General features: G+C 48.1%; 1 protein-coding gene across 3 annotated transcripts in view; it reads left to right on the top strand.

Annotated features, from left to right (window-relative positions):
- The first annotated feature begins 616 nt into the window (after positions 1–616).
- Positions 617–13,051, top strand: part of BRMS1 (BRMS1 transcriptional repressor and anoikis regulator) — a 45,142-nt gene continuing 32,707 nt past the window's right edge. Inside the window, exons 1-2 of one of the 3 annotated variants that reach the window (XM_073563250.1) lie at positions 617–785; positions 4,326–4,460. In XM_073563250.1, coding sequence (XP_073419351.1) covers positions 635–785; positions 4,326–4,460 — 286 coding nt within the window. In that variant the 5' untranslated portion in view covers positions 617–634. Of the gene's footprint in view, positions 786–1,241; positions 1,257–2,862; positions 2,872–4,325; positions 4,461–13,051 lie in introns of those variants that run through there. The other 2 variants (XM_073563251.1, XM_073563252.1) reach the window with 2 other exon arrangements.

Here is a 13,051-nt window from a genome sequence, read left to right as displayed (position 1 = left end):
GTATTCACATCAGGGCGCCTCGCTGCATTGTGTTATTGTGATGATTATTTTTTGTTGTTAAACCTATAAAAAAACAGAAAAGAAAAAATTGTCAAGAAACTGGATGAATAAGAAACCAACCTCAGCCCCGTCCCTGCTGGAGCGGCTCAAGAAGTAAACAGCCCGATCTTGTAAAGCAATACTGATAATTGAATGGTTTTTTTTTCTATAAGACTCTGTGCACACCTGCGTTTTGCAGTTTCCATTCTCGGCACAGAAAGATTGGATTTATGTGGAGGATGGAGCTGGTGTTAATGAACGGCAGAAGGATGTGACCTCTTCTTTGTAAGGCTCTGTTCACACTTGCCGTTCTGTTTTAAAGAACAAACTGATCTTTGGCCAAAATGACAGGAAGCGGCAGGTGTGAACACGTGCTCAGTGTCACCGCGGTCTGCACAGCCAGGGACAAACATCGCACGGGAAGACTTAAAGCATGATTCCGTATCCCACAATGCATCGCTCTGTGGTCGTTCTAGCCGCGTACAGAACTCTATGATTTCCTTTAGTCCTATTGGACGTAGTGGTTATTTTACAGTAGAGGCGGGGTGTTGCAATTGTCCCGCCCCCTATGTACATGATTGGCTGCTTGCTCAGAATGACTTTCTCTGATTGGGTCAGTGTCACGTCTTTCAGGGACATAAGCGATGTGGACTCGGAAGGCAGCTGCGATGACGTCACCGCCAAACTAAAGGAAGCGACAAAAGTGAATGAAACCGGGAGGAAGCGGTGGAGAGCAGCAGTCAGGGGTCAGTGTGTGTGTGGGGGGCGAGCAGCAGTCAGGGGTCAGTGTGTGTGTGGGGGGCGAGCAGCAGTCAGGGGTCAGTGTGTGTGTGGGGAGAGCAGCAGTCAGGGGTCAGTGTGTGTGTGTGTGTGGGTGTGTGTGTGTGTGTGTGTGGGGAGAGCAGCAGTCAGGGGTCAGTGTGTGTGTGTGTGTGTGGGGAGAGCAGCAGTCAGGGGTCAGTGTGTGTGTGTGGGGAGAGCAGCAGTCAGGAGTCTGTGTGTGTGGGGGGCGAGCAGCAGTCAGGGGTCAGTGTGTGGGGGGAGGCGAGCAGCAGTCAGGGGTTAGTGTGTGGGGGGGGCGAGCAGCAGTCAGGGGTTAGTGTGTGTGTGGGGAGAGCAGCAGTCAGGGGTCAGTGTGTGTGTGTGTGGGGAGAGCAGCAGTCAGGGGTCAGTGTGTGTGTGTGTGTGTGTGTGTGTGGGGAGAGCAGCAGTCAGGGGTCAGTGTGTGTGTGTGGGGAGAGCAGCAGTCAGGAGTCTGTGTGTGTGTGGGGGGCGAGCAGCAGTCAGGGGTCAGTGTGTGGGGGGAGGCGAGCAGCAGTCAGGGGTCAGTGTGTGGGGGGAGGCGAGCAGCAGTCAGGGGTTAGTGTGTGGGGGGGGGCGAGCAGCAGTCAGGGGTCAGTGTGTGTGTGGGGGGCGAGCAGCAGTCAGGGGTCAGTGTGTGTGTGGGGGGCGAGCAGCAGTCAGGGGTCAGTGTGTGGGGGGAGGCGAGCAGCAGTCAGGGGTCAGTGTGTGGGGGGAGGCGAGCAGCAGTCAGGGGTTAGTGTGTGGGGGGGGCGAGCAGCAGTCAGGGGTCAGTGTGTGTGTGGGGGGCGAGCAGCAGTCAGGGGTCAGTGTGTGTGTGGGGGGCGAGCAGCAGTCAGGGGTCAGTGTGTGTGTGTGGGGGGCGAGCAGCAGTCAGGGGTCAGTGTGTGTGTGGGGGGCGAGCAGCAGTCAGGGGTCAGTGTGTGGGGGGGGGGCGAGCAGCAGTCGGGTCAGTGGGGGGGGGCGAGCAGCAGCAGTCAGGGGTCAGTGTGTGTGTGGGGGGGGCGAGCAGCAGCAGTCAGGGGTCAGTGTGTGTGTGTGTGGGGGGCGAGCAGCAGTCAGGGGTCAGTGTGTGTGTGGGGGGCGAGCAGCAGTCAGGGGTCAGTGTGTGTGTGGGGGGGGGGGCGAGCAGCAGCAGTCAGGGGTCAGTGTGTGGGGGGGGGGGCGAGCAGCAGCAGTCAGGGGTCAGTGTGTGGGGGGGGGGGCGAGCAGCAGCAGTCAGGGGTCAGTGTGTGGGGGGGGGGGCGAGCAGCAGCAGTCAGGGGTCAGTGTGTGGGGGGGGGGAGCAGCAGCAGTCAGGGGTCAGTGTGTGGGGGGGGGGCGAGCAGCAGCAGTCAGGGGTCAGTGTGTGGGGGGAGGCGAGCAGCAGTCAGGGGTTAGTGTGTGGGGGGAGGCGAGCAGCAGTCAGGGGTTAGTGTGTGTGTGGGGGGGGGGCGAGCAGCAGCAGTCAGGGGTCAGTGTGTGGGGGGAGGCGAGCAGCAGTCAGGGGTTAGTGTGTGGGGGGGGAGGCGAGCAGCAGTCAGGGGTCAGTGTGTGTGTGGGGGGGGGGCGAGCAGCAGCAGTCAGGGGTCAGTGTGTGTGTGGGGGGGGGGGCGAGCAGCAGCAGTCAGGGGTCAGTGTGTGTGTGGGGGGGGGGCGAGCAGCAGCAGTCAGGGGTCAGTGTGTGGGGGGGGGGGCGAGCAGCAGCAGTCAGGGGTCAGTGTGTGGGGGGGGGCGAGCAGCAGCAGTCAGGGGTCAGTGTGTGGGGGGGGGCGAGCAGCAGCAGTCAGGGGTCAGTGTGTGGGGGGGGGCGAGCAGCAGCAGTCAGGGGTTAGTGTGTGGGGGGAGGCGAGCAGCAGTCAGGGGTTAGTGTGTGGGGGGGAGGCGAGCAGCAGTCAGGGGTTAGTGTGTGGGGGGGGGGGCGAGTAGCAGTCAGGGGTCAGTGTGTGGGGGGGGCGAGCAGCAGTCAGGGGTCAGTGTGGGTGGCGAGCATCAGTCAGGGGTCAGTGTGTGTGTGTGTGTGTGTGTGTGTGTGGTGAGCAGCAGTCAGGGGTCAGTGTGTGTGTGTGTGTGTGTGGGGGGGGGGGGGGTGGTGGTGAGCAGCAGTCAATGGTTGGTTGTGCTGCATCGGTCCATGCTGACTTCTTGCCCCGGTGTGGAGACATCAGGCGGTATCGGGCTGGCCACCAGAGGAGGGGGACATGGGGTCACTCAGGAGGGGGGTGCTATATAAAAGGGGTCGTGTAGGGTTTCCCAGGCAGGACTGCAGGTTCCTGGGGCAGCTTCGGGGCCTGGAGGGTGTATGGCACTGAGTGCAATGGGAACTGCTCCAGATGTCACCCTAAAATAATGTCTGCGCCTTCCCATGTGTTACTACTAGGTAGAGATACCGTGGGTGAAGGATCTGAGGTCACATCTAGGTCTTAAAAGTCCCAAAGACCAATGATGTAAGAGGAATCTGTCACCAGGTGTTTGTCACCCCATCTGAGAGCCACATGATGTAGGGACAGAGACCCTGATTCCAGCGATCTGTCACTTACTGGGCCACTTGCTGCATTTTTTTCATAAAATCTGTTGTATCAGCAGGAGATAATCAGTAAGGACTAGTAATCCTGCTGCCATGTATCCCTCCATATTCATGAGCTATGTATATCCCCACCACACCTCTGATGGCAGCTTTCTGCCTATGCACATCATACTCAGAAATCTGCCAATCGGGGTGTGGGTGGGGATATAAAACAGACTTTCGCATAACTACAGCAAGCAGCTTAGTAAACCACACATCACTGGAATCAGGGTCTCTGCCCCTACATTAAACTGCTCCCAGATGGGGGAGCAAAAAAGCCTGGTGACAGATTCCCTTTAAACACCCCGATCCCAATGGGGCTGTACTAATTGGTACTGCTCAGTAGATTAACAACCACCATAAAAAAAACATCCAATATGTCCCAGCACCTGCTCTCCCCGTCTGATTACACAGTGTGGAGGAAGGGGATTCATGTGGTCCTTTGGACACCACCTGGAGTGCCATAGATGTCTGGTTCTCCCCATGGGGAGCATAAGGACATTAGTTTAAGGATGGAAGTGACATCTGAGGAAGTGATGCTCATCTCAAATACCACGGGGGCGCCGCTCCACTTCTGGGCTATGATCAACACAGGACTCTCCTGTGTCATCATTGCATCAGTGCTGTGCTTTAAGGGGGGGTGACCGGACTAGCTCATTTCACTAATGAAACCAGCCCCCTTCCTTCACAACGAATGCACAGAAAATGGGGGGGGGGGGGGTTGGCTTGGTTATTAAAAGGGGGAAAAAGGAGTTGGCCAGCCTGCTTCACGTTCCTATATCTAACACAATACGGAGGTGTTGATGCTGTGCCCGCCGAGGCCGGTAGTTGTAGATTAGGGCATGTTTGTGATGGCACATTTATTAGTCCCTTGTTAAAGGTCACATAAAAAATGAGAAATATTTGTAATAAGCCTTTTTTCTTACTTTATACTCCACAGCAGCAGAGAACAGCATTTATCCACCCACAATGGAACCTGAAGCAGATTCACCTACTGAAATGAACGGGCAAGAAGAAGTGGACAGTGACCGGGAGGACAGTGTCAGTCAGTCGGACTCCGAGGAGGAGAGCTCTGGTTTGTGTTTGCCGTATTCTTTATTACATTGTACTTCTGTATATCCATCTGGAAACGTCTGCTTCCAGTAGTATTGTCATCAGTGTACCAGTACAGGTACACTGATGTACATACAGGTAACCAGCTTTTCCAATCTCTGCTCTGAATCCACTCCTGTGTCTCCATTCAATGTCAGCAAGCAGTTAATCCTGAATGCTATCTATGTGTTTTCAACTATGCAAGCTTATATCTGGTATATAGTTGTTTTTTTTCAACTTACTCTGCTTGTCCCCTTATGTTGTGAGGTCAAGAAACTTTTCAAAGTGCTTTATGATCCATGTAGTGCTGGACATGTGTTTATTTGACCACAACACTTTATTGGGTCCTGGTGTCTCAATTTAGTGTGATTGATTAACGAGAAGAGAGAGAGCAAAAAAAAAAAATCTTAACCTTAACCTCCTATATATTCAGACCTAGCTAGGGGGAGCATTTATGCAGGGGTGGCATTTATGCACATGTAATCAAAGTACTACTGGCAGTTATAACATGGCAGTTAGACAGAGCAGGAGCAGGGCCCTGCGGATTTTTCCGTGCAGAATGGAAGAAATCCGCAGGTCAAATGATCTGCATTTTTCCTGCGGATTTCTTCCATTTTTCTTGCGGTTTTTGTGCGGTTTTCCATCGCGGTTTTCCCCCTGCGGATTTGGTGACGGGAGATGGAAACCCGCACAAAAGAAGTAACATGTGAAAACAAGAAATAGTCAAAAATAAGTATATATAAATTATAATAAATACTGAAGAAAATAACTTCAATCCAAAAAAATAAGGCCAAAGCCTAAAGGTAATCAGAAGAGGAAATGCTCCCATTGAGAGTACACACAGAGAAAAACGGAGCAGAGAACAACATCCAATAAAAAACAATAATTTATTGATTCAAGTAAATAACAATACAAGAGTATACATATCAATAATGACTTAATAATAAAAAGGAAAAGGAGGGATACAAAGGCCAAAAACAAAGGTACACATGGTGGTCCTGTGACCAAGAGTTATAAGATGTGTAAAGCGGCAATATAGTATAATAAATCCCGGGCGGAAACCCATGCAGAGTATAATTAATATTGTCCAGAGCATTTAAACAAGTCAAATGCCCCTCAGTATTTAAATAATGTCACTTACTCATGATCGCCAGTATGCCAAAGTGCACCTCTGTGACCCCCTGACGCGCGTTTCGCGTTGAATGCTTTCTCAAAAGGGGTACATATAAATGCCATATCCTTGATGCTTATATAGTGTCATCAATCAGTGCCGGAGTATTTGGGCGCACGCGCCAATGATGTCACCCGCCAAGAACGTTACCTCCCACCCCCGTGGCCGTCACTAGACGGCGCGCATGTAGGTGGAACTCCACCTGCTGACGTCATACACATGCGCGCCAAGCTAATACAGATAGCCACGGGGGAAGGTGGGAGGGGCGTGAGGCAAAGCGCGCGTGCGCACCATAGCCGCCATTTTGCTGAAGACCAGGGCGGCGGCCATATTGGAGAGGGTGAGAATCAGCCCAAATACACAGAAAAAAAGATAGAAAATTAGAATAATCCAATGCTGAAATAGGCCGCAAGGGGGTAGTGCACGTATCGGCGCAACATTAGTGGTATTCAAGAGAATAATATAATATAAAGTGCAAATGTGCATCTTCAGAATGACAAAGTGCAAATCTATATTTACATCATAAAATATTATGATACTAATATATACAAAAAATAGTGACAAAAAAATAAGGATGATACAAACACAAAAAATACACATACAATTTATATATACATAGAAAATAAACAATATGTGTGTATATAGGCAAAAAACTAAAATAACAAGAAACAAAAAAATCTTCTCATCCAATTAGACGGAATCCCTTGGTTTGTATTCGATAGTGTCCCACATCCAGGAATTAACCCAAAATGGGATAATGGGGCATCATAACCAACATAGGTTCCAAAGATTAAAATCCGGCAAGGCAATAACTATAAAGGAAAAAACTAAAAGACAAAAAGACATGACAAAATTAAAATGCAATATTAAAACGTGGGATGGTGGTGCAAATTCATTTTTAAGGGCATACATTACATGCATACAAATGCGCACACACATGTATATATGTATAGGCATAGATACATGAACGGACGCTGCCGCAGAGACTAAGACAAAGATGGGTAGAAAGGCAAAAAAAGGGGGGGGGGGGAGAGTTTATTTCTAAAGAAAAGGGACGAAGGTAAGTTTTTCATTAAGTCCCTTAGGTGTAATAGTGTCAAGAGTCACTATCCACCTACACTCACGTTGTGCCAGAAGGCGGACCAAATTGCCACCCCTGACCCCGCCGTGAACCCTATCAATGCCCCTCACCCTAAGGCCACTGGGATCAGAACCATGGCATAACAAAAAATGTCTCGGTAGAGTCTTGAGTAAAGTGGGATCCACAGCGTCCCTTGCGGCAGCGATGTCACGGACATGCTCGCGCGTCCGTACTTTTAACTCCCTCGAAGTGAGACCTACATAAATCAGGGGGCAGGGGCATGTTGCATAGTATATTACGTGAGTTGTGTTACATGAGATATATTCACGTATTCTGTACTCCCTGCTCCCATCAGATGTACTGAAGGTCCCACTTCTAAGGATATTGGGGCACGCGACACACGTACCGCAAGGGTAACATCCGACCCTAGGATTACTCATATTGAAAATGAATTGCGACTTAGTTGTGTAGTGACTTTTGACCAAATGGTCTTTCAGGTTCCTCCCCCTACGCTGTACCATCAAAGGACGCTGTGGTAAATTCCAGCCAAGGTCTTGTCCGTATGTAGGACTGACCAGTGTTTAGTTAATACATCACGAATCTGATCCCAACGACAGTTAGAAGTTGAAATAAATCTCACCTCCTTAGAATCAGTCAAGGGCTTCCTAGGTGAAGATACAAGAAGTTCTTCCCTTTTAGTACGCTTAGCACGTCTGTAACCCTCTCTAATGCAGCGATTACTGTAACCTCTATCACGAAACCGTTCAGTGAGGCAAGCAGATTGCTGTTCAAAGCGGGCCATAGTCGAGCAGGTCCGCCTGTTTCTTAGAAATTGTCCAACTGGGATGGCTTTAATCACAGAAAAATTGTGTGCCGAAGTGGCATGTAAAAGAGAATTCACCGCCGTTTCCTTACGATGTAAATCGGTCTCAATAGACCCATTGTCTGCCACGCACAATTTAATATCCAAAAAATCAATACATTTCGCATGATAATTAAATGTAAATCTAAGGTTGAATGAATTCACACTAAGGGACTGCATAAATTTGGATAGGCTGGTCTCGTCACCCCTCCATATCATCAATACATCATCGATGTAACGAAACCAGCCCACCACCTGGTCCGCGGCGTGTGCCCCGTCCCCATAGAAAACCTGCCTCTCCCAAAAACCAAGAAACAGGTTTGCATAGGCCAGGGCACACGCCGCGCCCATTGCAGTCCCCTGTAACTGTAAATAAAATTTGTCTTTGAAAACAAAAAAATTTTTGGTCAAAGCAAACTCCAATAAATCCAGAATAAAATCAGAAAAATGGCCATCCCAGTTGGCAGTCTCAAGAAAGAAGCGGACCGCCCGAATGCCATCGCTATGTCTAATAGAGGTATAAAGTGACTCTATGTCAATAGTTACTAAGAGCATATCTACCTCTAAGAACAACCCATCGACTTTGGTTAAGACATCAGTGGTATCTCTGACGTAGGAGGGGAGCGTCTCAACCAAAGGTTTCAGATGGTGGTCAATAAATTTACAGATGTTTTCGCTCAACCCCCCCTATGCCAGAGACGATGGGTCTTCCGGGAGGATTTCGGATATCCTTGTGCACCTTTGGAAGTAAGTAAAAGGTAGGTACCTTTGGATATTTGGGCACAAGGGCATCCAAAATCCTCCTCGGTACAATGCCTGACTCATCAGCATGATCTAAGATGGCCCTCAATTCCAAAGAGAAAAGTACAGTGGGGTTGCCAGGCAGAATGCGATAGGTTTGTTTGTCCCTAAGTTGGCGAAATGCCTCCCTTTCATACTTTTCTGTCGGCCATATCACCACGTTCCCTCCCTTGTCAGCAGGTTTTATGACCACAGAATCAAGGGATTGCAGCTCTCTCAGAGCTTGTCTCTGCAACGCTGTAAGATTATCCCCACATACACTCCCTGATATCCTTCGCAGGTCCTCAGTGACCAATTTACAAAAGATATCCACCTGTGGGCATAATGACAAGGGAGGGAACGCGAGTGAACGTGGCATAATTGAACGTGGTACAATATCAATACCTACACTGCCAGATTGTTGTTCTTTCAAAAGATCCTCCAAATCAGCAACTGCTTGTTGTTCCACTGCATTAATATCACCTTCCACACGGTGGTGTAATTTTCGTAGGATCAATTTGCGACAGAATAAGTGTAAGTCTTTCAAGACTGTAAAAAAGTCAAAGCCATTATTAGGGACAAAATTCAAGCCCAATTGTAACACCTCCAACTGTGTCTCAGAAAGGATATGTGAAGATAAATTTATTACCTGTAATCTAGAGTTTTTAACCCTACGTTCGTGAGTGGGCGATATGTATTGCCTCCGTTTATTGGCATGACGCCCTCTGGTAACTCTGGTCGATATTGTTGTCCTAGGATTATCAGTCCCAAAAGTCTTTGTCTGATCAGATTTGACACTAGCTTCATCAGCGGAAGTAAAAGATGATAATGAACCAGAGCGTGATTGAGGAACAGATTTCGCCCTGGTTATCCTATTCTTCCATCTATATACTTTGTTTTCCATAGAGTCTGCATAATCTCTCTGTAATTTTTTGGACTTGACAGCACATATTTCCTGTTCCCATTTTGTCAGGTCCTTCTCAAGGTCTCCATTTAGTTTGTCCAAAGCGTCAACAGTTAAGGGCATGTCACACTAAGAGATATCGCTAGCAATATCGCTATAACTAGTGACGTTATAGCGATATTGCTAGCGATATCTCTGTGTCTGATACTTACCAGCGACCGCTCCCCCGCTGGTTATCGCTGATCGCGCGAGAACGTCCAGGACTGTTTCTCGTCGTCAGCTTCCTGTGGCGCTTCCTGCTGTGAGGACGAGCGACGCGTGGAGCCGGGCGGGAGGACGCAGGATCGCCTGGTGTGACAGGTAAGTAGCGATCCCCGTCCCCAGCGATGTCGCTAGTGAGATCTGCCTATGTGGCAGCTCACTAGCGACCACTTAGCGATGTACCAGCGATCCTGACCGCGTCATATCGCTGGTCGGGATCGCTGGTACATCGCTAAGTGTGACAGTACCTTTAAAGTCTCTTTTAGAGAGATTTGAATCGCATCAATCTCTTTTTCCAGTTCTCCCAGTTTTCTTTCATCCAACCTAACTAACAATTCCATAAAGCCCTGAGAGCACTTATTAGCAGTCTCCTCCCATTCTTTTTTAAATGTAATGTCCGCAACAGAAAATGCAGGAAAAATTTGCACCTGTAAACCTCTTGGAATTAAAGAGCGGGTGAGATATTGCCCCAAAGAAGCCTTGTTCCACCACAATCTCGTCCGTCTGTGCAACAGCGTCCTAAGTTTAGAAATTTGTTCCTTTGCACCACCACCATTCGTATTAAAAATACCAACAGTATCCTCCTTAAAAACCTCCTGAAGTTGAGACAACCACGTTTGGTCTCGAGCACGGTAATCCATTTGCTTATGACTAGTAGCTGTGAATACACAGAAATCACATATGAAAACAAGAAATAGTCAAAAATAAGCATATATAAATTATAATACTGAAGAAAATAACTTCAATCCAAAAAAATAAGGCCAAAGCCTAAAGGTAATCAGAAGAGGAAATGCTCCCAATGAGAGTACACACAGAGAAAAACGGAGCAGAGAACAACATCCAACAAAAAACAATTTATTGATTCAAGTAAATAACAATACAAGAGTATACATATCAATAATGACTTAATAATAAAAAGGAAAAGGAGGGATACAAAGGCCAAAAACAAAGGTACACATGGTGGTCCTGTGACCAAGAGTTATAAGATGTGTAAAGCGGCAATATAGTATAATAAATCCCGGGCGGAAACCCATGCAGATTATAATTAATATTGTCCAGAGCATTTAAACAAGTCAAATGCCCCTCAGTATTTAAATAATGTCACTTACTCATGATCGCCAGTATGCCAAAGTGCACCTCTGTGACCCCCTGACGCGCGTTTCGCGTTGAATGCTTTCTCAAAAGGGGTACATATAAATGCCATATCCTTGATGCTTATATAGTGTCATCAATCAGTGCCGGAGTATTTGGGCGCACGCGCCAATGACGTCACCCGCCAAGAACGTAACATGCTGCGGATTTTGTACCGCGGAAAAATCCGCAGCGTCTGCACAGCGTTTTTTGTGTTTTTTTTTTTTTTAATTTGATGGCTACTGTACATCACAATGCAGAAATGCAACATTTCTGCGCGGTAAAATCCGCTGCGGAACCGCTGCAAATCTGCATCGTGTGCACACAGCCTTAAGGACATGTATTCTTGAATTGACCTTTGGTTCTGTCACTTGAGGTTTTGGAGCAAAATCTTTCCAAATCCAACCTTAAAAAAAAAAAAAAACATGGAGGGTTTGCACCAAAAACTTTGGAGAAAGACAGTGTGCACATACCCTTATTAGGCCGGTTTCACATTAGCGCTTTTTAAGCGCACGCACGGCCGGGGGTAGCTCCGCCCCCGAGCCGGCTCTCTGCCCGGCGTGCCCGCCCCTTGCTTATAGCGCCGCCTCCTAGCGGACAGCGGCGCCTGCGATCGGCGCACCCTATCTTTAGCATAGGGTGCGCAGATCGTGCGCAGGCCGTGCGCTAGTTGCGCTTTGACCTGCGCTGCGCACTTTTGACGGTGCGCCGTGCGCGCCAAAATCGAACTTTTCGGATTTTGGCGCGCACGGCGCACCGTCAGAAATGCGCAGCGCAGGTCAAAGCGCAACTAGCGCACGGCCTGCGCACGATCTGCGCACCCTATGCTAAAGATAGGGTGCGCCGATCGCAGGCGCCGCTGTCCGCTAGGAGGCGGCGCTATAAGCAAGGGGCGGGCACGCCGGGCAGAGAGCCGGCTCGGGGGCGGAGCTACCCCCGGCCGTGCGTGCGCTTAAAAAGCGCTAATGTGAAACCGGCCTTAGACATCTTGACATTTGGCGTTTTTGTTTTGTTTTTTTGTTGCTGAAATTTGAATATGTTAAAAAAAAAAAAAAAAAAAAAAAAAAAAAAAAAATTTTTACTATAGGGTTTCAGACTTTTTTTTTTTTTTTTGCACATTTTGCCTTGTGTATCCTCTGATACGCTGTCTATATCTGGCTACTGAATGAGTTGATTGAAAATCCGTCAGTTAACTACATTTCGATGATCCGTTGGGAGTGTTTGGTATTTTTATTTATTTTTGTTTTTTTCCTTTCACATTCATAACCGCAGACCACATCAAAGTTGAATGTGCAGGGAAACAAAGGGCTTATAAAAGCCAAACTGTAACATTGTGAATGAAACTGAATCGAAAAAATAGATTTTTATCCCCAAAAACTTACATTTTAGTAAGAAAAATTGTTGTTTCCAGGGATGGAGAATGCCTTTTCAGATACAGTGGGGAAAATACGTATTTGATACTCTGCTGATCTTGCAAGTTTTCCCACCCACGAAGAATAGAGAGGTCTAATTTTTATCGTAGGTACACTTCACCTGTGATCGACAGACTCTATCAATAAAAAAACTGAAAATCACATTGCATGCTTTTTTTTTTTTTTTTTTTTTTTTTTTTGTTATATAAATAAATTGGGCTCCATGCAGGATCTCGCCTTGTGGGGTAAGGATAAGTCTGAGAAAGGTCAGGAGTCTGCCCAGAACTACACGGGAGGACTTGGTCAATGACCCGAAGTGAGCTAAGACCACCGACTCAAACATTACTGTTAGTAACACACTACGCCGTCATGGATTAAGATCCTGCAGGGCATGCAAGGTCCCTCTGCTCACACCAGAACGTGTCCAGACCCATTTGAAGTTAACCAATGAGCATCTGGATGAACCAGAGGAGGCATGAGAGAAGGTCATGTGGTCAGATGAGACCAAAATAGAACTTTTTGATATCAACTCCACTCGCCGTGTTTGGAAAAAGGAGGATGGGTAGAACCCAAGAACACCGTCCCAACTGTGAAGCATGGTGGGGGAAACATCATTCTTTTAGGGGTGCTTTTCTGCAAAGTGGACATGGCAACTGCACTGTATTGAAGGGAGGATGGATGGGATCATGTATCTCAAGATTTAGGCCAACAACCTCCTTCCCTCAGTAAGAGCATTGAAGATGGGTCATGGCTGGGTCTTCAGCGTGACAATGACCCAAACACACAGCAAGGGCAACTAAGGAATGTGTTATGAATGAGTCACCGAGGAGGAAAAAACAAGCTAAGCCACAGAAAACCAGAGAGGTTGGTAACTAAGCGGATTGCAGACCCCTGACCCTATCCACACAACTAGCAGTATCCGTGGAGCGTACCTATGATGAATCCTAGATGGCTCGTCACAGCCGGAGGACT

The sequence above is a fragment of the Dendrobates tinctorius genome, unplaced genomic scaffold (assembly GCF_039654945.1).
Source record: "Dendrobates tinctorius isolate UK_male_01 unplaced genomic scaffold, ASM3965494v1 ptg000384l, whole genome shotgun sequence".
In the NCBI taxonomy this organism is placed as follows: Eukaryota; Metazoa; Chordata; class Amphibia; order Anura; family Dendrobatidae; genus Dendrobates; species Dendrobates tinctorius.
This window is presented reverse-complemented; position numbering and strand designations above follow the sequence as displayed.